General features: G+C 39.3%; 2 protein-coding genes across 3 annotated transcripts in view; both read right to left on the bottom strand.

The window, feature by feature from the left end:
- The window catches only part of LOC133441826 (neprilysin-like), a 466,475-nt gene extending 447,541 nt beyond the window's left edge, over nt 1-18,934 (bottom strand). Inside the window, exon 1 of the mRNA XM_061719499.1 lies at nt 18,931-18,934. The gene's annotated coding sequence lies outside the window, so the exon portion shown is untranslated. The remainder of the gene's footprint in view (nt 1-18,930) is intronic.
- On the bottom strand, nt 1,250-16,337 carry aadac (arylacetamide deacetylase). Of its 2 annotated transcripts, none has more exons than XM_061719477.1 (5): nt 15,933-16,337; nt 14,175-14,403; nt 13,593-13,662; nt 12,154-12,325; nt 1,250-5,748 (listed from the first exon to the last, which is right to left on the bottom strand). In XM_061719477.1, exons 1-5 carry the CDS (start codon nt 16,071-16,073, stop codon nt 5,122-5,124), a joined length of 1,239 nt encoding a protein of 412 aa, XP_061575461.1. In that variant the 5' UTR covers nt 16,074-16,337; the 3' UTR covers nt 1,250-5,121. The 2 variants fall into 2 exon arrangements, with proteins under 2 accessions (XP_061575461.1, XP_061575462.1); XM_061719478.1 differs by having other exon boundaries at nt 16,069-16,337.
- Nucleotides 18,935-20,701: the final 1,767 nt, after the last annotated feature.

The raw sequence follows: 20,701 nt of genomic DNA, 5'->3' as shown, positions 1-20,701 counted from the left end.
CTTTTGGTAAGAAGCATTGGAGTGTACAAAGCAGAACAAATAGACAGCGTCTTTCCATGGGCTATCAGGGCTCTCAATGACACTCACTCTGAAAACCTCTAAGTGCAATTACATGTGCAATAACTGGCTAATACACAACCTGCCTTTCCCTCTCCACCGTACCTTCTTATCTATTTGTGCAGTACTATATAGTGATTCTATTGATACTGTATCTATTTATTTACACACGACTGCAATATTTAAGTGGACCTCTGCTTTAATGAGCGAAACAGGACCATCTTATACTCTATCTTACCCGCTTCCTTTTTATCTATTTATTATTCTAAGATTTGAACTTATTCTGTCCTAGTACTTATCAATTTGTCATTGTATTTTATCCCACTATTACTTTGGCTTAAATGCACCTTAGTCATGGCAATGGGATTTCATTCCATACAAGTCTGTACAATCAGAGTAAAGAGTTTAAGTATAATCTAAGTATTTACTGAGAAAAATGTCAATTTATCCAGCACTATGAGAACGCTGGCTTGTGATCCTTTAGTGGCTGGGCTCATGGGCTCAATGTGATGCGACAGGGTTGGGGATTGACCTGCCAACCTTATTCTCAGAGGGCAACCATCTGCACCCACTATTGACAATATTTACATTAGGGCTTGTGAGCATTTGAGTTAAACAGAGCTGTTTTCAATCAGGATGAAAAACTTGTATATAAAGAAACACTTCCAGTGTGGTTATAAAGCTGGCATAAAGATGAACAATACAAACATAATGCAGTTTAATATGGAAATATTGAAGCCTGCACTGTGGAGGTGCAGAGTGGTACTTTGTTAAATGTCTCCTGATGAACAAGGTTGTCTCATTGAATCACTCTTTTGTCCAAATGATTTATTTGCACACATTCATCTTCTTTTTAGCTACACACAAACAGCATGTTTTTTCAAGCCTCTTGCAAAGTACGTAGGTGTATAGTGACATATTTAGAGTTAGACCTTTGGAAATTCAAACTGTACTCTCCCCTTAGCTGTATTATGAACACTCAACTGTGCCAGCGAAGCTGCCAAGTGGATTGTTTTCGTGTTTGTTTATATTTATATTAGTTTATTGTTTGCATATGCTATCTGCTACGTATAAACTGAGAAGTGTCTATTGTTTACTATATGAGCAATTAAACCACCTGTAATCTCATGATTTCTGTATGGCCTAGTATCCTTCTCTTTCCTAGCATAAAACATTGCAGAAATTCACAACAAAAGATAAAGTCATTTTATTGTCAGATACAGTAGCATTAAAATTAAAAATGGTGCAACATTAACAGGAAACACATTAAACAAATACAAAGTCATATATACAATTGAGAATGTAGAAGTGTTTAGGCTAAAGAGCAGATTTCTCTGTAAAGCTTGAGAGAAACGTTTTATTCTTCAAATTATACCATCATCTTTTAGTAAAAATAAGCATGTAGTTAACAAAAAGCCTTCTAAATGACATACGGATCACAGTATGCATAACATCTGACATTTGAAGCTGTCTAATAATTAACTACAACAGGTTTAAAGCTTTATAAGCAGTTTTCTTGAAGATACCTTTCAAATGTGCAAAGTCACAGAATGATGTTACACACAAAAATCAGGGGAAAATCATAGTCACATGTAAAAGGGTTAAAGCCATCCATTTTGATTATGGGCCTGAGGAGAAAAATACATAATTTGATCTGAGTGCTGTTAAAGTTCAGGTCAGAGACTTAAAGCTTACTCAATCAAACAAATTATTGCCCAAAATACACTCATGCAGTAAAATCACCACCTCTATAAACTCACATACTAAAACAAATTCCACTGTAAAACCGGCACTTGGTCTTAGCTTGATATTAGCTTTTGTATCCTTGCATATCTGTACATGAGTGTCTCAAAGGCAAGTCTACATTCAATGAAGAATTAACTTATTAGCATTTACTTGACAAAGGTAAACTCATTTATGATATACAGCGTATATTCCTGGAATCCCAAGGAATTCATCTGTGTCTTCATCTGTGTCACAATAATAAACAATGCACTGAGCTGATAACACTAAAACCATCTTCATTGTTTGTGTCTTTATTGAAGGCAAACATTAAATATTCACAGTGCTGGAAGAAAAAAAATAAGTGAACCCTCATAAATAGTTTAAACAATTCATACAGCTTAAATCTTTTAGATCTGAACTCCCCCCAGTCACTACAGGTGTGGGGCTCTGTCCAGTTGCCCCTTTTCTCCATCACCTATCTCCTCCCCTTCAGCAGTGTGTTTCACAAATACAATATCCATTTTCATTGTCTCTCCACAAGCTCCAACTGGTCCATAACTGCTGCCTGGATCATGACAAGAACCCCATCATTAAATCACATCACCCTCATCTAGGGCTGGGCGATATGGCCTTTTATTAATATCTCGATATTTTTAGGCCATGTCACGATACACGATATATATCTCGATATTTTGCCTTATCTGTCTGACCTCCTCCAGATTGCCACTCCAGCCAGCTCCCTCAGATCCTCTCCTTCTCACTGCCCCCTCCATCCGCTTCAGCACCATGGGCTGAAAAGCCCAAACTCTGGAACTCCTTACCACCTGACGTCCGAAATATTGCCTCTCTTCCCATCTTCAAATCCAGACTCAAGACTCACCTGTTTAGGATTGCCTACTCACTTTAAGTCAAACTACACTGTTCTTCATGTTTTTACCATATGCTGATTGTATCTATTGTTGTTGTATCTCTTTGTTGTAGTGTCCTTGGGTTCCATGAGAGGCGCTTATAAATAAAATGCATTATTATTATTAAATAGCCATAGCCAATAGCCGCAATTTTGGCGGCTCTGGATCTAATCTGCGCTATATTGAACAGGAATCTTTGACCATTCCTTTACACACCTGTTATGCTCAGATACATTTCTAGGGTATCTAGTGGAAAGGAGTTTCTTGAGGTCATTTCATAGCATGTCATGAGTCTAAGGTCTGGGCTGGACCTCTCAAAAAGGTGGGTTTTCTTTTTCTGAACCTGTTCCATGGTGGTTTTGCTTAGGATCATTGTCCTGCTGCATGAACTTCTGCCAAACTTCATAATATTGACCAACACGCTGATACAATCCTGACAGATATTTTGATAGATGTGGGGATTCACATTGTCCCCCCATGATGGCACGTGGTCCAGGTCTTAAGGCAGTAAAGCAATTCCAAATTATTGTGCTTCTTCCACCATAACACGTTTTTATGCTGGTAAGCAGCACCTTTCTTACACCAAACATACTGTACAGAGTTCTCCCAGAAAAATAGACCTTTTGTTTTATCAGTCCCCTAAACATTCCCCCAAGTAGCATTTCAGGTGCCTTTAGATATTAAGCTAAATGCTTGTTGGTTGTTTTTTTTAACAGCTTCCTCATAATGTTCTGTCAGGAATACCCTGCCTGTTCAATGACTTGCATTTGGTAGCGTCACTTTGACCCTTTGACCCTTTGACCCCTGGCTGTAACTCCTGTGTTCTGCTTTACTTCAGTGAGGACTTTGTATTGTGCCTTTGTAGTCATCTTGGCTGGAGGCCAGGACTTCTACAAAGAGCAGCCAACAGTGCTAAATTATATTTGTTTACAGACAATCTGTTTAACTTTGGGCTGATGGATGTCGAAACACAATTGAGATGACTTTGTATCCCTTCTCGGGCTTACACAGATTAAGTACTGTTGATCATGTGTCTTTTTGTAAGGCATGGTTCACGTCAGAAGAAACTTCCTATAAATAGCAAGCGAGTGTCTTTCGTCACAGTAGCTCCACGTAACATTTCAAACTCATTTTGTCCAAAGGTCTATAAATGTGCAAACTACTGATTTCAATTAGTTTTTGTTTAAGTAATTTTCTGATGGGTTCACTTACTTTTTCCTCTTGGCATAAAAGTGTTATGGATAAATCAAATAAAAACACAAAAAAATGATAATTGTGCTATCAGCTTAAGGAGATTGTATTGTTTTACTTTTGTTTTTTGTTACTGTGACTTTGATGAAGTTCAATTCACATTTTATGGTGAACTGATACAGAAAATCAATTTATTCCAGGGGGTTCACATACTTTTATCAAATTCCCTCGTGAAAAAATGTCCCTCGTTTTTTTTTTTGCTATATTGCTACATCACACTTAGCTAAGATCAATTTCAAAATGAGGTTTGGTGAGGAAAGTTTGTTTGTCATCAGTATTCTGTGTGGAATGTTGACTGTCAAAATTCACTTTTGTTTTTTAGTTAGACATCAAAGAAGTCTCATGCTATGTTGAGGTGAGGGCATGCCTTTTTGAAGATGACTAAAGTGATTAAAAATAATATGACTTTGAAGTTATCTTCAGGTTTGCCATTTGTACAGATTTTTTTTTCAAGAGGTTATTTCATTCCAAGTGAAATTCTGTGTTGTTGTTTTTAACACACTATCACTTGCCGATCTTTGATATGGGAACAAAAAACATGAGTGAATTAAGGTTTTCCAACAGATCAAAACAATCTTAGGTTTCAGAGTGAGCTGCACTCTGTGATAAATGTTAACTTTGGCCAAAAAACCTATCACAAAAAACCTTTCCTGCTTTGCTAAAACTCAAAATATTTTTTTCTTACATCCCAAAGGGAATAGTTCTGCATCCAGCGGTCTGCATGACTAACTACTAGTAACAATATTGGTATAATAGACATTAGATCAAATTGCAGGTCCTGTGGTGAGAAACAATAAAAGGACTATCATATGGGCCAAGCTATCCCACTAAAAATCTGTCCTTGCAACTTCTGTGATTGTCCACGGTCTGATTTTTAAATGAACTGCTTTCCTTAATCAGAACAATACTCTGATAATGACATATGTACTATTTTGAACTGACGAGATCGGAGAATAAAAATACTTTTCAACCGTCCGTTCAAAAAATACATTTTTCTCCCTCGTAAATGTGATTAAATAGATGACTGGAAAAAGAGATGACGATTGTATAGTTTCTGTACACAAAAAGCATAATTCAGGACACCACAAACGGTTCAAAACCACATGGGCAAAACTTGCGCACAACTGCAATACAGTGCATTGTGTGAAAAACTGGAATAACCTCTCACAGTCAAGAGTTTTCACAGATTCTCCTTGAGCCATTTGACATAGTTGTTTGTCATGCGACGTGCAATCAGGAAGTCAGTTGGCCACACGGTGAACATGACTGCTCCGTGAAATCCGGTGTCGTAGTGTTCGTGCGTCACCTCAACGCCGGCGGCGCGGAGCCGTGTGGCATACATGATTCCGTCATCTCTGAGAACGTCATACTCACATGTCAGAATGTAGGCCTTGGGTAGAGAACGTAAGTCTGCATCTGGAACCAGCAAGGGCGACGCCCTCGGGTCAGCGAAAGATTGAGATGGTTCGCCCATTCCACCGGCGTCCCCTCTGGTACCATGCGCCACAACGGGGGCGCTGTAGTTGTATTTACTATGAAAAGTTTCTGGCAAAAATGCGCTCCAGTTGACGAACTTCAGCAAGGTGGAGGATTCGGGACTGTTGTGCGTGTTGGCCATCATGGCTCTGAAAAGAGCCTTGTCAGTAGTGAAGTACTCGCTCCAGAATCGCACCATGAGCGTGCGGGGCAAGAGGGGCATGTCCTGATTCTGCTGATAGGAAGGCGTGTTGAGGTCCAGGGCCTGCAGCACGGGATAAATGAGTGCCTGAGCCTTGAACGTCACCGGCTGTCCAGGCTCTTTTTGTAACTGTGAAGGAAGGCAGAAAGGGATTAGTGCTTTTGAAATGAGAATTATGGTCATGTGAGTATTTCTCAATCAGAAATGAGAAGAGGACGTTTTATCCTATCAAGTTTGCAAGTCATAGTTGTTTACAGGAAATACTGTGTCAGATTGGAACTTCCTTGTTTTTCGGTATCTTCGACAACCTTTTGAAAAGTCAAACGATGATACTAAGGTACCAGATACCAGAAATTAACCGGTGAAGCAACTAAAACATTGTAATCAGAAAATCAGAACAGTACAGTAGTTAACGGGGATTACAGAGTTCAGTCCCGGCACTGATCCAACTCATATGTGACACATACAATTTCCTTAACTTTACATATGTCCAACAATATGTTTCATTGCTGTTTTCAGGCTTAAAGGCTTACTGAGCTCCAATTTTCCCACGAGTGCTTGCAAACACAAAACTCAAATTGGTCTGACTCTTCAACCCTTCTGTTTACAGGACTCCCAGCTTGAGTCCTGACCGCCTGACTGACTCACAGAACTCCAAGAGGACATGAGAGCGTATCCACACCTCTGCACACCTCCACACGATCGCTCCTTCTGTGGCTTTACCAAGAAGAACGATGACCACATGCTCTCGTCACTGAGCCATGAGAGACAGACAGATAAATGAATGCAAGGACGCAGGTTTGTTTTTGGCACCAGTCCGGAGATAACCAGCCCCCATTTTACAGTATAACTTATTTACTACTTGTTATATACTGTAGAAGGACAACTTAAACTGCATCGTGATAACGTGACAATGCTATTAAATCAACGTTTCTATGCCTTTCTGAGTACAATATGTTATATCACAAGGTTATATAATGTTACGGGCCAGTAATGACTGACAAGGAAGAAGTTTCAAAAAGGTTTCACAACTTTAATCAAGCCACAGTGTGGTTGTAAATATGTAAAAGGATAGAACAGTGAAATATTGGTGGTGTGAGTCTATGTCAGAGTAAATCACATCATGGTGACTCGATGTGTAAATTAGATCTTTTCTTAGCTATGTCTAACACATGATTGCATTGGCCAACAGTGCTTTAGCTTTAGCCTGACCCACCTTTGTTTCTCTTTTTTGCTTTGGCTTTTATGGGGGGTGTTCCCTTCAGAAATGTATCTAATTGAAATATGTGACGATATAAGCAATAATGAGAAATGAGTGAACCAAAGACAAAGAGACAGGCAGACTTTAGAATGTACATGGAACAAATCCTGAGCCATTTGAGTCTTTTGCAATGTATTGTGTAAATTTGCAATATTGTAGAGTTTAAATCAATTCTGTTTTAAAGTAACTATAAAAAGAAATCACATCTAGTCATATGTCTTTTCTTCAGGACTTCTTCTTATGGACATACACAAAGGTGCAGTCACTGAAAGATGTTATTGTTGCCAGCTTCGTACACTGTCATCTGTGTCTACAATGACTCAGATCGGAGGGCAGAGCAGAGCAATGTGTCACCTTGTTTATTTATGGTTTTTCCAATCACCCCAGTAAGATTTTATAGTTTATTTGCACACATAGCTCACCCGTTGCAGCCCTGAAACCACCAGGCTCCACCATCCCCCCCACTCACACACCCACACAGAGAAAAAGAATAATAATAAAAAAAGAAAAACATTACCCCTGGTAATACAGCTGTCCACCAAAACTTGTTCAGCTAGACTGCTTCCCAAAAACAGAGTCTGAAGTGTAACGGCTGCATTGAACTGACTTAAACAGTCAAACTGATACACAGAGCTGCAGTCCTGCAGGTTCATCAATATATACAAGGTGAGTAATCCACACAAGTAATCAACTGCAGAAGCTAAGGATGAGCAAATGCATCAAAAGATTAAAATGAGCATCTTTTGATGCAAAGGTATCACATAGATACAAAAGATTGCTATCCTTATAAAACACCAAGATGATTAATATTGTATGTTTTCTCTGCTATAGTTTGTACATTTCTCTCTCAGTCCTCTCTCACTTCGGGCTGCTCTGACTTTGGAAATATGTGTTTCTGATCTGAATTTACTGGCATAGCCCATTTACCCTGGGCTCATCATTGCACATTTTTGCCTCCACTTGTAAATCTGTCTAAAGAGGAGTTGATTTGCCTCACTCCTTCTTTTGTTAATGTCGGCTATGAGAACACTCTCTGCAAGCACAACAAGCCAAAGCTGAGAGCACTAACCTCTGTTATGTGGTAGAAGGTGTACAGCAGTGGCCTGCACTGCATTTGGATGAAAAAAATGTTTTAAGTTGCTATAGATGCCTCGTGGCTGGCAGATAAGGCGGCCCATCTTGTAAATATTACACAGAATCCTCTGCATCATTCTCATCCTCTTATCTCGCAGCCTTGGCAGGAGCCTTGATATTGTGCCAGGGGCAACTGTACATGCACTCACTGGAGCATGAGGAAGAAGGCATCATCCATATCAGAGTGGGTGTGGTATGTAAACTTTAAAGAATCCATGGGCTTTCTCACCTTGTGTGTAATGTGGAAGGAGACCAGTCTCTCCGGAGTACTCAGTATCTCCAAGAAGTGGGCTTTGGGCCTGCCATTATTTAGTTCACTGTGGTTCACTCAGTTCATAAAAAGGGACAAGGAAGAATAGCTTTTGTCCGCATGTAGGGCTCCTCTGAGCATAAAGACTCAGTATGAATATCTCTGTGACAATTGCATAAAGCTTCTAGTGCAGATCCTTGTTTTTTATCCATATGTGAAGAACTCTTTGAAAATTATAGTCATAACTTTGCTTATTTGCTTGCCGCTGCTGCTTCCACCTGCCTGCGTTTTGGTTGTTTGTTTGTTTTTTTGCTGAATGAGTTGTTATCAGCGTAGAAACTGAGTTGTGATACAATCTTTAAGTACTGCAGTTTGAACACTTGTAAGAGCTAAATGGAAAAAATATTTTCAAAATAAATTTTCAAAAAAAGGCAAGATGTATCAGTGTAGTCGATGAGAGTGGTCACACCTGAAGCAACTATAGCGTCAATCCAAAGCCAAATGTACTTGGAATAAAAAACCTGAGATCTGAGAACCAAAACACAGAATCTCTAACAAGGATTAAAATCTCTAATGAAGGGTACAATCCTTTTTCTCAGTTCAATTTTTCTTTTCTTGCAATCAGTTCTAAAGCCATCTCTGAACCGGCTTACTCGGCTTCACTTATTCTTTTAGCGGTTGCAATTCTGAAACAAGTGTAAAATCAGCACTGTGTCAATCTACTGCACTAGCCAAGATCTAGCTAGCTGGCTACTGAATGACTCAGGGCCTTACATCGACATCAGAGCGCCAAAGACTTCCTTGTCACAAGCGGAAGGAAAACCAGCAAGTGGAAGTAAGTTGTTAATGTCCGTCACTGCTTTATCATATAAGAAAATTATTATTGTAATTAATAAGGTTGTTAATATAACTAATGACTTTAACAACTGAGCCAGAAAGATGACTGCTCTCTACGTTACAGATTTTGGTTTCCTGGTTACAGATTCTGAGTTTTGATCCTTAAATTTGGGGTTTTAATTCTTAAATTTTGGTTTTTGATTCACGGTTTATTTGCTGTTGACTTGATGCCATAACTGTCCGCTAACAATTATTTGGCGCTCAGCCACAGAAAAAAATGCATCAATTTACACACGACACATCGAGCTGGTGGGAAAGTCACTATAATGGCATACAGTTCATTCAACTTTCAAAATAAAACACTACACGTGGGCTCAGACTTGTATACCAACATAATATTTACGCATCGGAAGAAAACTACAGGGCTTCAAAAGAGATGTGAACAAGAGTCAAAAAGTAGAATTTGTTTGACACCACCCATCATTTTATAGTAGGATTTCTGAGTGATTCTTATGTCATCTATAAAACTTTGGGTAAACTCATATTCTCATGAATTCAGCCAAACAGGCAGTGGGAAACTGTTGTTTTTTTCAGAGTTAAAAATTCAACATTTTCAGATCTGCACTTAAAAGACTTCGAGCTTGTTAGATTCTAAATAAGATAGCAAACTAATACAAGTATCTACTCTAAAAGCTGTAGAAGAAAAACAGAACGACTGCAGAAAAAAAGCTTGAAACTGATACTGTGGTAAAATAACAGCTGTTCATGAGAAAATGGAAAATTCAAATAAAAACAAATGATGTTTCCACAGATTCTAATTGCTTTTCAGCAGTTCATGTAATTCTTCAGACTTTCTATTTTGGGGAATCTCTCAAAACAAACAATGAGGCAGCGTGACTCCTCCATCCGGTTGGAGGACATTCTCTGAGATGAAAGATGTTGGATCTGCTCTGAAAAGCACTCCTCTCCTCTCTGCTCTTGCTCTCTGCCTTTCGGTTATCAGGTGAATACCTTATTCTTCCATTACCAGGACAGTCTTGAGCCAACTCACATATCTAATGCTGCTCAGGCTGACAAATCCCATCAGGAGTGAAAAAACATGCCAGCTGTGTCTAGATTTGCCCTTGCGCGTGAATTAGTTCACGCACACAGAAGAACAATTTCAAACACTGAAATATATCATAGACGTCATTTGAGTTCCAGAAAAACTTTAGCCCAGGAAGTGACTCTTGAGTTGATTTCTATCTCTTAACCCCCTCTCTGAGGTGTTTTGTCAACTGGACTGTGCGCCGCAAGACAAGGAACTTCAATCTCAAAATATAGGATGGGTTGAAAAGATCATTTAGAAATAAAAGCTGCAATCGTCTTCTCAAGAGGTGCACAAATATTCACAAAACTATCCAGATAGGACAAATGTTGGTAACATACAGTAGGTCACAGAGACTCACAACAGAATGAAGCCCAAGTGCATGCATACAGATCCAGCTTCTCTGGTGATCATTTCTCTTCTCCGTCAGAGTTCGGGGATCCATACTGTACATACATATGAGCATCATACTGTATGTATAGAAAACTAACCTGTTCTCGTCCCTCTCATTCTAGTATTTGTTATCATGTAACCAAGCAGGAGGAAATGCATGAGCCAGCCTTTTTTTAACGGACACAAGCAAAATGGTGTGTCTGACTCTGCAGGTGCAGCCCTGCAACCAGTGTAGATACAGGATTTTGCATTTCAGCTGTTCATAGATCCAAAAGGTACTTTTCTCCCTGCATCTTGTGTTTCATGCTATTTTAGACCCTTGTACTTTTTCTGTATTGAATCAGGAACACATGAAACTTTCATCGTCAAGTTAGCTAGCATTTGTCGTTCATGCTTATAAGGCTGCAACAACAGGCTGCTCCCTCAGCTATCAACGGTAATATCACAATGGTACTGAAAACAAAAAAAATACCACTGGAGTTGGGAGATGCTCAATTTTATGGACAGAAAAGAGCAAAGATGTAAGATTAATGTGACTATACTGACTCATAATGGTTGAAAACACTCGCGGTTTCATCTCAACTTTACTGTCGTCATATATGCAAGAGGTCAAACATAAGCTTTCATTTAAAGTTCTTGCAATATGTGCTAACTGCGCCAAAGCTAGCATCAAAGAATTCACCCACACCCTAAACCTTGATGATTACTACAAAATGAAATTCCACAGAGATTTTCTTCAGAGTGTCTTGCCCTGGAAAGGATAAATAATTCTCTGAGCTCTTATTTTATCTGTTCATGTGCTTATGCCCATCTCACTGTTCCGTCTTTTTCTCTTTCAACAGCCCCCATCGATCTTGTGGGTTGGAATAACAGGCCCTTTTAATGGAAGGACATATATTTCTAATTTTCTTCATGAGAAACCCAGTTTATCCAAATCTAGCATTTCTGCCTGATCTGCTTCTAATTATGTTGTAAATAATAATAGTCTCTTTAGTCTGCATTTAATATGAACTGCTATAAAAGCTAGTTTTAATTTGGCATGATATAATAGGTACATTTTTGTATATCTGGGTTTTCTGAGTTTCTGTTTTTAGCCCTTTGTAGAACAAAGATTTTCCTTGCAATGCAGTTGGCGTCGCTGCTGAAATGCTCAGTCAGCATTGTGTAGCAATAGACTGCTGTGACCTGTTTCACCAGGGTGGTGGATCATATGCCAAAATAACTCCATTTACCAAATTACAGAGCTCTTAAAGTTAATTTAATTTTTTTTGTTTTATACTATGAGCTGGGATCGGCTCCAGCAGACCCCCGTGACCCTTCAGAGGATAAAATGGGTATAGAAAATAAATGGATGGATGGTTTCATACTAGCTTTTCCTCAGAAGCAGCTCTTTTGTAAAGACAATATATATATATATATATATATATATATATATATATATATATATATATATATTTATTTTTTTTTTAATCCCATCTCATTAACCTTGCTGGATGTCCTCTCTTCATAAAGTTCTTATATGTGAACCAGAGAAATTGAGTTGAGCCTCCAAAGCCAAAACAAATTTGATACCTGCTGGGAGACTGCAGCTGCAAGATTCCCTCCAGCACTATCCCCAGACACCGCAACGCGCCCTGGGTCCACAGAGTACTGGGCCAGCACCCTCTTCTGGAAGAAGTGTTTGACCACACGATGCACGTCCTCATACGGGACTGGGAAGTGGTGTGCAGGGGCGAGTCGATATCTGAGAGGGAGAATCGGTGCAGATTAGAACTGAGGCATATGTAAACAATGATTTAAAGGTCAACTGTGCAGTTAAAAATAGAAGAGTTAAAAGTTTTTTCTTAGCTGGACCAAGTTATTTTCTAACATAGACTGGTTTGTCACAAGTAGACCAAACTGAAATGGTCTTTCTAATTTCTAATTGGCCATTATTTAGCGGTAGCATGGTATACTTATTTATTACCACTCCCAAACGGTGATAATGTATGAAATTCTGTAAACAAATTGTTAAGAAATTTCTATTTTATTTTTATTCTATTCAAAGCGACAGTATTCAATTTATGGGAGGATATCTGAAGTTATAGTCTGTCTTTAAGAATCACTCCTCAGACCTTGAAATATTGTTTCTGTCTTCACTCAAACTACAATGTCATGTCATAATTACTTTTACCCTCTTGGTGCCATTTCTACAAATATTTTCACTATGATTGCTTACACATGCTAGGACGCCACACAAATGGAGACAGGAATTCAGATTCGAGAGATAAGGTAGTACCACATAAACACACACACACACACACACACACACACACACACACACACACACACACACACACACACACACACACACACACACACACACACACACACACACACACACACACACACACACACGCACGCACGCACGCACGCACACACACACACACACACACACACATACACACACACACACACACACCGATATGTTGATACCTTCTGTGCCAAACTCTCAAATTCTGTATGCCAACAACTACAATCTTATTATCCACACAAAAAGAAAGTTAAACTAAAAACAAGTACTTATCTTCCACGGTTGTTGGGACAACCGTGAGAAGCGAGTGAAAGGAAAGAGAGAGCAGCAGGAAAATAAAGTTGCAGCACTGATAGAGTAAGAGCCAGCCAGAGCATAACAACACAGTGAGTGTGGCAGTGTGCCGGTGACAGGGAAAGACCTGACAGGCCCCAAATGAAAACTCGTTAGCTTCCCTCTACTGCATCATCACTTCAGCCTAGTGTGGGATTAATGAGAGAGGACAGGCACAAGGGAGAAAAGAATGTTTTATAACTAAATAATGGGCTTTTTAAACCCATATCCCGCACTTGCAAAACGTCAGACCTCCTGTTTATTGGCAAGTTATTATTCTTCTAAACAGCAGTTTGTGCAGTTTGTTGCATCAGCTGTATTCAATTAACTCGGTTCCCCAAAAGAAAGATTATTCTGTATAAATGTATAAAAATGAAGTACTTACTCAACTGACAGGACCACCGCATCGAGCTCAGTGACCATTTTCCTGGCCAAGAGATCATAAGGACTCATTCCTGCATAGAAAAGAGAAGACACCTAAATCAGACGAATGATTCTACACATACCACAATAACAGATTCATCCATGCTAACAGAACATATATCAGCATACATGAATGTAGCGCTCCCGAAAGAGAGCTGAGCCAGGCCTCCAGTACTTCAGACATGAATGTAACAGCCATTCGGCAGATTGCAAAAGCCGCATGAAACGTCTCAAACTGCATGTCATGACTTAATGTTTTGGATTAGCAAGGGTTACCACCCTCTGAGGTTCCCACCGTTCCAGCAGACGGCTTGCTATTTCCTTTAGAAAATGGAAAGCTGTGGACTAGTAGCTACATTATTGTTTGTGATTTTTTTGGTTTGTTTGTTTGTTTCATATTCTGGTATAAAAGCTTTCTCTGGGACACATAGAGCAGTTCACAAATGTTCCCTGACATTTAAAAAGGGTGAATGTGATAAGAAATGTGACTCCTATCATTTCATGCTTGCGTTAAAGAAAATGAAACGTGAAACCATCCACTTACGGGAGCTGCCCAGACACCATCCTCCACCATGCAGATATATGACAGCTCTCCTGAGATCGTTGTTGCCCTCCTGCAGCTTCGGCTGGTACAGCACCACCTCCACTCCATCAAACTTTTCTTCTGTCACCTTAACATGCTCGTCAGAAACAGGTGCAATCTTTTCTACCACGGTAATAATGTACATCACCCCCATATAGTCCTTTAGCCCCAGGAATTCACTAAGGTCTGCCTGGAAAGAGAAACAGAGATAACACAAGAGAGAAAGATGGTTGTTTTTGCAGATTTTGTATTAATCCACAACCTTTTAATACTGTACAGCAACATCACTGCAGTGTAATAGGAGGGAAGTAATTATTGTCACGTGAATGTTGCTTGGAAACATTATAGGTCCCCTAAGGTTATGTATTTTCAGAGGTCACAACTGTTTTAAGAACATGACTGAGCTAATCAGCTGATATTTCTGTACCGTGACCCAACAAAGCCATTAAAATCCCCAGTACTGGGTTTACATATGTACTGGATTACAGTGCTGGGTTTACATATAGTACTGCAGTATTTTCCTTACTATAATTAGCAAAGCTGTTCTGATCATTGGAATTAAAAAAAACAACAAAAAAAACCTTTCTATATCAAGATACCACAGCAATCTTTTTCTCCTTTTGTAATGAGGGATACGTTTTAACAGCATGAGCATACAGTGACTTATAGTCTTCCACTTTGATTTGGCATCGGTTTCAAGTTGGATGTCCTTCCCAACACAACCTTCCCCATTTGTCCGGGCCGGGGAAATCTGAGGATCAGGATCCTGCCCAGAGACAATAAGGTACGTGATGGGGATGGAGATCGATCCGGCGACCTTCCAATTAAATCTCGGAGGGCACTTTTGGTTGCTGAACAATAACTTGACACCTGGTTGTCCATGAATTTAGGATATTAATTGGACAATACAGCATCACATAAATATTCATACGGGTTCTTCAGTTGCTACAACACAACCTCTTTATAAAGTGTTCATGTTTAAATAATTCAGATTTATAGTTTTACCAGTGGATTACAGTTGTGAAAACTTTAATCTCTATATATGACATAAAAACTGCTTGTATTTTAAGCAGGTCTATGTTTTAAGCCTTGTCAGTTCACATTTAGGTATTTCTCTATACAATTAATGCTCAAACTCTCTAGGATGCTTAAAGGACTAAACCTATTTGGATTTATGTTGTGACAACGGTGTAGCAAAATAAAGAAGAAGAAAAATGCTGCAGTCATGCATCATTTTGCTGTTACAGCCCAGTTCAGGCCTATTTTAATCCTATAAAAAGCCATAGATGTACCACAGTGGATAGTAAACCACGGGTGTCTAACACTCATGGACTGGTGCGTTTCCTTAATAGGATCTAAAATTAGAACAGGTGAGCAGGACTGTATAGCACATGGATTAGCATCTGATATAATCTGGTGTAACCATCATGTATATCTACATCAGCAAAAAACAATGTTTAACTGGCAATCTTAGCTTCCCTAACAGTAGAAACCAAGACGATTTAGTATGGCACACTTTGCTTTAAAATATAGGAATATACCCAAGCAGACTACTGTGTACAGTAAGCATACATACCTGTGCACATATTCAAAGCTACAGTCTGATTACCAAAGGAGGAATTTACAATGCAAATATCAACTTTAGCAGACCTAAAATCTCATGCCAGGAATAAATAAGTGAGGTGTTTTTTTTTTTTTTTTTTTTTTTTTTTGTCTTACCAGGTGACTGACGGTTCTGAAGAAAGAATTGGTCAGCATGAGTTTCCATCTCTCCTCTATCTCCTCTGGAATTGGCTCGTAAATGTAATACGCGGTAAAAGAACACAGAGCGACGAGTACAATAATGCTTCCCAACCTCATTTTCCAGCGTGCGCGTCCAGCCGCTGAGCGCAGGCTGCAAACACAGACGGACTCTCAGCTGCGCTCCTGAACGAGTCGCCCCGGTGCGCGGCGGAGCTCCTGTTTTCACTCAACTTCGGATGCGGACGAGTTTAAATGTTACAGCACGTGGTCGGTGTCATTTCCATGGTTATCGGCGTGCATATCGGCGAGCTTCACCTCAGCCGCCCGTGTGCGCTCCGTAGTGCATGTCTGTCCCATGGAGCAGCAGAATGAACGAGGTGTCAGTGATATGGTGAGAGCGCGCACGCGGGGAGGTCACGAGGCAGAACCGTCCCACCTTGGCCCCCAAAGCAAATTCCTCAAGTGCCACCAAACGTGTGTCTGCAAACTGATAAGATATCAGAACCTGTTAAACATTAACGATTTCAACTTGGAAGAGTTTTAATATTAATGTTTTCTTTGTATATTCTCCTAATACGAGTGGCAATTAGTTAGATCCCCTATAAAATCCTTAAATTATCTCCTTATAATAAACAGAGAATCTCAATAATCCTCAGACGCGTAACTCGACAGTACGGAAGAGTATCAGGGCCATGCAGGAGAAAAATTATTTGATTGGGAAGATTTTTTTTATTGTGCACTTCAATAAAAACGTCGAAATGTCGAGAAAAAAGTCAAAATGTTGAGAGAAATGTTGAAAAAACAATTTCGAGAAAAAAGTCGAAATTTCGCCTTTTTTCCTCAACATTTCAACTTTATTCACGAAATTTTGACTTTTTTCTCGACATTTCGACTTTTTTCTCGACATTTAGACTTTTTTCTCAACATTTTGACTTCTTTCTCGACATTTCGACTTTTTTTCTCGACATTTTGACTTTTTTCTCGACATTTCGACTTTTTTCTCAACATTTCGACTTTTTTCTCGAAATTGTACTTCAAAATTAATCTCGACATTTCGATTTTTTTTCTCTCGACATTTTGACTTTTTTCTCGAAGTGCGTAATGAAAAAAAAATCTTCCTCCTCTAAAATATTATTTGTATTTTTCTCCTGCCTGGCCCTAATACTCTTCCGTAGGTCGCCACAGCAACAGACCCGTGTAGTAGAGAAAAATATCTATGGTTGCATAGCAGCTTCAGCTAATTTTATTATATTGGTGACAGAGCCAGATCAGATGTCCGGTCTCCTGGCAGAGCTGGCAGTTCAGACTTGACTCTGATGCACTCACGCTTTCAAACGCTGCAGGAGCCACTGCTCAGTGCTGCAGGAGTTTGACAATAAGTTGCAAGTTCAAGAGAAAATGTTTGTATCCCATTCCAGTGGTTCTGTGTGCACTTTTGTGTACTTGAGGTCAATGAAAAATCTAAACCTGCAAAGTCATGATATAAATTACATTAAGTGTAAGTGGTAAGTCCACTGAAGTGTGAGTCTAGGGTTTCCTAGTTCTCTATAGGGCAGTTTTTGCAAGTAGTCACTGGTAAATGTGCCAATACCTATATTCATAGATGGCAATACTTTTTTATGCAAATTTGTTTCTTTTTAATTTAAATCTTTATAATGTTTTTCATATGGAAATTTGCATGAATTCACAAAGACATGCTCTGCAAAAGGGCTCAGGGCTATCTCCCACTGTTGAAAAGTAAATCAAAAAGTTGAAACTTTTAAAACACCAAGTGCAAACTTTGTCCTTCAGATGGAAAAATGGTGAAGACATAATAAAGCCTTGAAGGCAAAAGGCTTTTTTAAAGTCATATCCGTTTCTCTGGATTTAAATTGAATCTGTTTAAATCGTGTGCTGTACATTAGCCAGATTTCTCTGCATGCTTCATGTCAGAATCCTTAACCACGTGCCTCCACGTGACTGCATTAACCTCTGTGTAATGACCTTTTGAAACTTTCTCTGCATCAAGCTGGAAGTTGTAATTGGCTGATGTTGTTGAGCAGGCAAGTGTCTCCTTCTATCAGCCTTCAAACTCTATTGAGATGTAATCAGCAAGATCCAGGGCCTGACAGAGGGGTAAAAGCTTCTGTGCGACAGCTCACTACTGAGCAGCAGAATACTAAATCACTTCTGAGAATACAAAATCACACTTCAGACACTCAGGGATCCTCCCTGGATTTCCCTCATTCCTTTCCCCCTCCAACCACTGGCCTTTACTCAGCTTCTAAAGGAAACCACCTCAGCTTGCTTGTAAATTTTTCATGCCGCCCTTTTCACTCTTTGTGCCTTCTTAGTGGGGAGAACGTGTGTTCAAAGATGAGTGGGTGGGGATGTTGTCTTCATCTACGTACAAACATGCTGTGCAGTGCCTTGCCACGTGGCTGCCCTGCTGCCCCGCTGCGTGTGAGGACAACTCAAGCAGATATGAACATTTCTTAAGACCCAAACTAAAGTTTGAACACTGAAATGTGTAAATGTGTGTTAATGCAAGTAGACTTACTGCAATATACACCCTTGAGATTAACACATCCACTAAAGCATATAAAATTCTTATAATTAGGGACCTCAGATCAGACCTCCCTTCTCAATGGTTCCTGTGAAGAGCAAACTTTGTAACTTTTTAATTTGTAGAGGCCCTGCTGGAAGAAAGTTGGGTATATGTTAAGAGGCGTATGAAGGCATTCAATTCTTACTTCAGCCTTTAATGAGTGTGAGGAGAGAAAAAAGAAGGACTTTTTGGTGTGATGATCAAGGAACTGGTTTGGGTGCATTGCCGATGTTTTCTCTACTCTGAGACTTAAAAGACCAATTAGATTACATAAAACTGGTCTTCAAAAAAAAACAATATGTAGAAGCTTTACTGAAAACATTTCCTACTGCAAAAGCTGAACTCACCACTTCTCAGGATCCTCAAGTGATTTTAACATAAAACATTAGTCTTCTGATAGTGTTCCTTTGAAACTTCATTTCAGTCCTAAAACAAAGCAGGTGTGATACCTCTTTTGGATTTTATTTTACACTCATATAGTGTATCTCTCTTCCAAATTAGTTTACGATGAGAACCAAAGTGTGGTCTTCAGTGTCTTACCTGAGGACATTTAAATATCTAAACTAAAGAAGTTAGGGATCCAAAGAAAAATCACATTAACGTTTGAGCTACAGCTGCCCAGCTTCATACAACATCCTGGCACAGATTCTCGTGATTACTATCTTCCACTTGTTGCAAGTTGCTGATGATACTGGAGGTGACATTAATTTCAGAATTTATCAAATCGCATGAATAAAAGAATAAATCAGAAAACTGCACGTATGCCTGAATAGAGGAATTTGGTGCAACTCTAAACTGCTCCTGACTAACAAATGAGTCATGCAGGTTTTATGCAACGATGCTGTTCGGCCCTGTATGAACATGAAATGTAAGGTGCATCATCATACGCATACATCTGCATGAATTACTGTGACTTGGACAAACCTGTAAATTCCACTGCATGTGTAATTTTAGTGCTGGTTTAAACAAACACCAGGATATGAGTTTACAACTTTAATGTTTCGTGTTTTGGTGTTGCCAAATAGCTGAGGTCTTCGTCATGTTGTGTCTGTCTGGCATGGTCAATGTCTTCCCTTTGCAATGCATGCAACATCTGTTGGGCCTGTGCGAAATTGAATGGAGACACCCTACCATTGTTACCAGTCTGCCACACAGCACTCCTGTGTCATACGATGGTACCAGTCTGCCACATGGTGCACTTGTAAACCCACAAATAAATGGCAAGCGGAGTCAAAGATAGAAAAGTGTCTGCCTGAATTCTTACACATCATACGAGAGAGTACACACCCACAACGCACACATTTATATACATATATATATACTGTATATATATATATATATATAAAAACATGATGTCAACCTGACAGTCATCCAGATATCCAAATATTCAGGTCAAGTCTGACTTTAAACAATGCGCCTACAGCAACATTTTCTTGACCTTTTGTCGATGAATGCCCTGATTGTTGTTTTCGACAATGCTGGCTTGACACAAATAGCTTGGTTGCTATTGTACATCCATTGAAGAAACCACAGAATCATGGTCTGTCCCAACAAGACAAAAAATAGGTGACAGGTTGCCAATGCTTGCAGTGTCTGGCTGAATTAAAACAGCTCTAGCACCTGTACCACCCGCAACAACCCCGACTTTGAATGAATGGTAAGTTGAGATCTGTTCTTGCTTAAAGTGGACATGGGATCCTTTCACATCTTTTCAGACTTAGCTACGGTGTTTAAATGCTGAATTCTTACTTTAAGTTTAGAGTTTAGAGTTTAGAGTTTATTAATTTAGCACAATTAGATGCATAAAGCACTGCGCAAGGAGGGAACAGATTTAAGTATCATCATAAGCTTAAAAAAAGAGATTTGCAAGGTGTTATATCGCAAAATAATTCGATTGTATAAGAGTATATCAAAGTCTAATGAACTCTATGAAATTGAAATTATTTGTCATTGAGCCAGCGTCGCAACACAACAAAATTACATTCCAGGACAGCCCATCAAGATGGTGCAAGACTTTAATTCGGATCGTCTTCATAAAGTAAGGATTGGCTTGATTGGTTAGATTCTACCATAGACTAAAGGGGCCGTGCACATTCAAGTCAAGAACAGCTTGACGGTGTGAGGGTGAAACAAAAATTTCCAATATTGTGGTTTGACT

Source organism: Cololabis saira, chromosome 4, assembly GCF_033807715.1.
Source record: "Cololabis saira isolate AMF1-May2022 chromosome 4, fColSai1.1, whole genome shotgun sequence".
In the NCBI taxonomy this organism is placed as follows: Eukaryota; Metazoa; Chordata; class Actinopteri; order Beloniformes; family Belonidae; genus Cololabis; species Cololabis saira.
The sequence above is the reverse complement of the archived record's forward strand: the minus strand, read 5'-3'. Positions and strand labels throughout refer to the sequence as shown.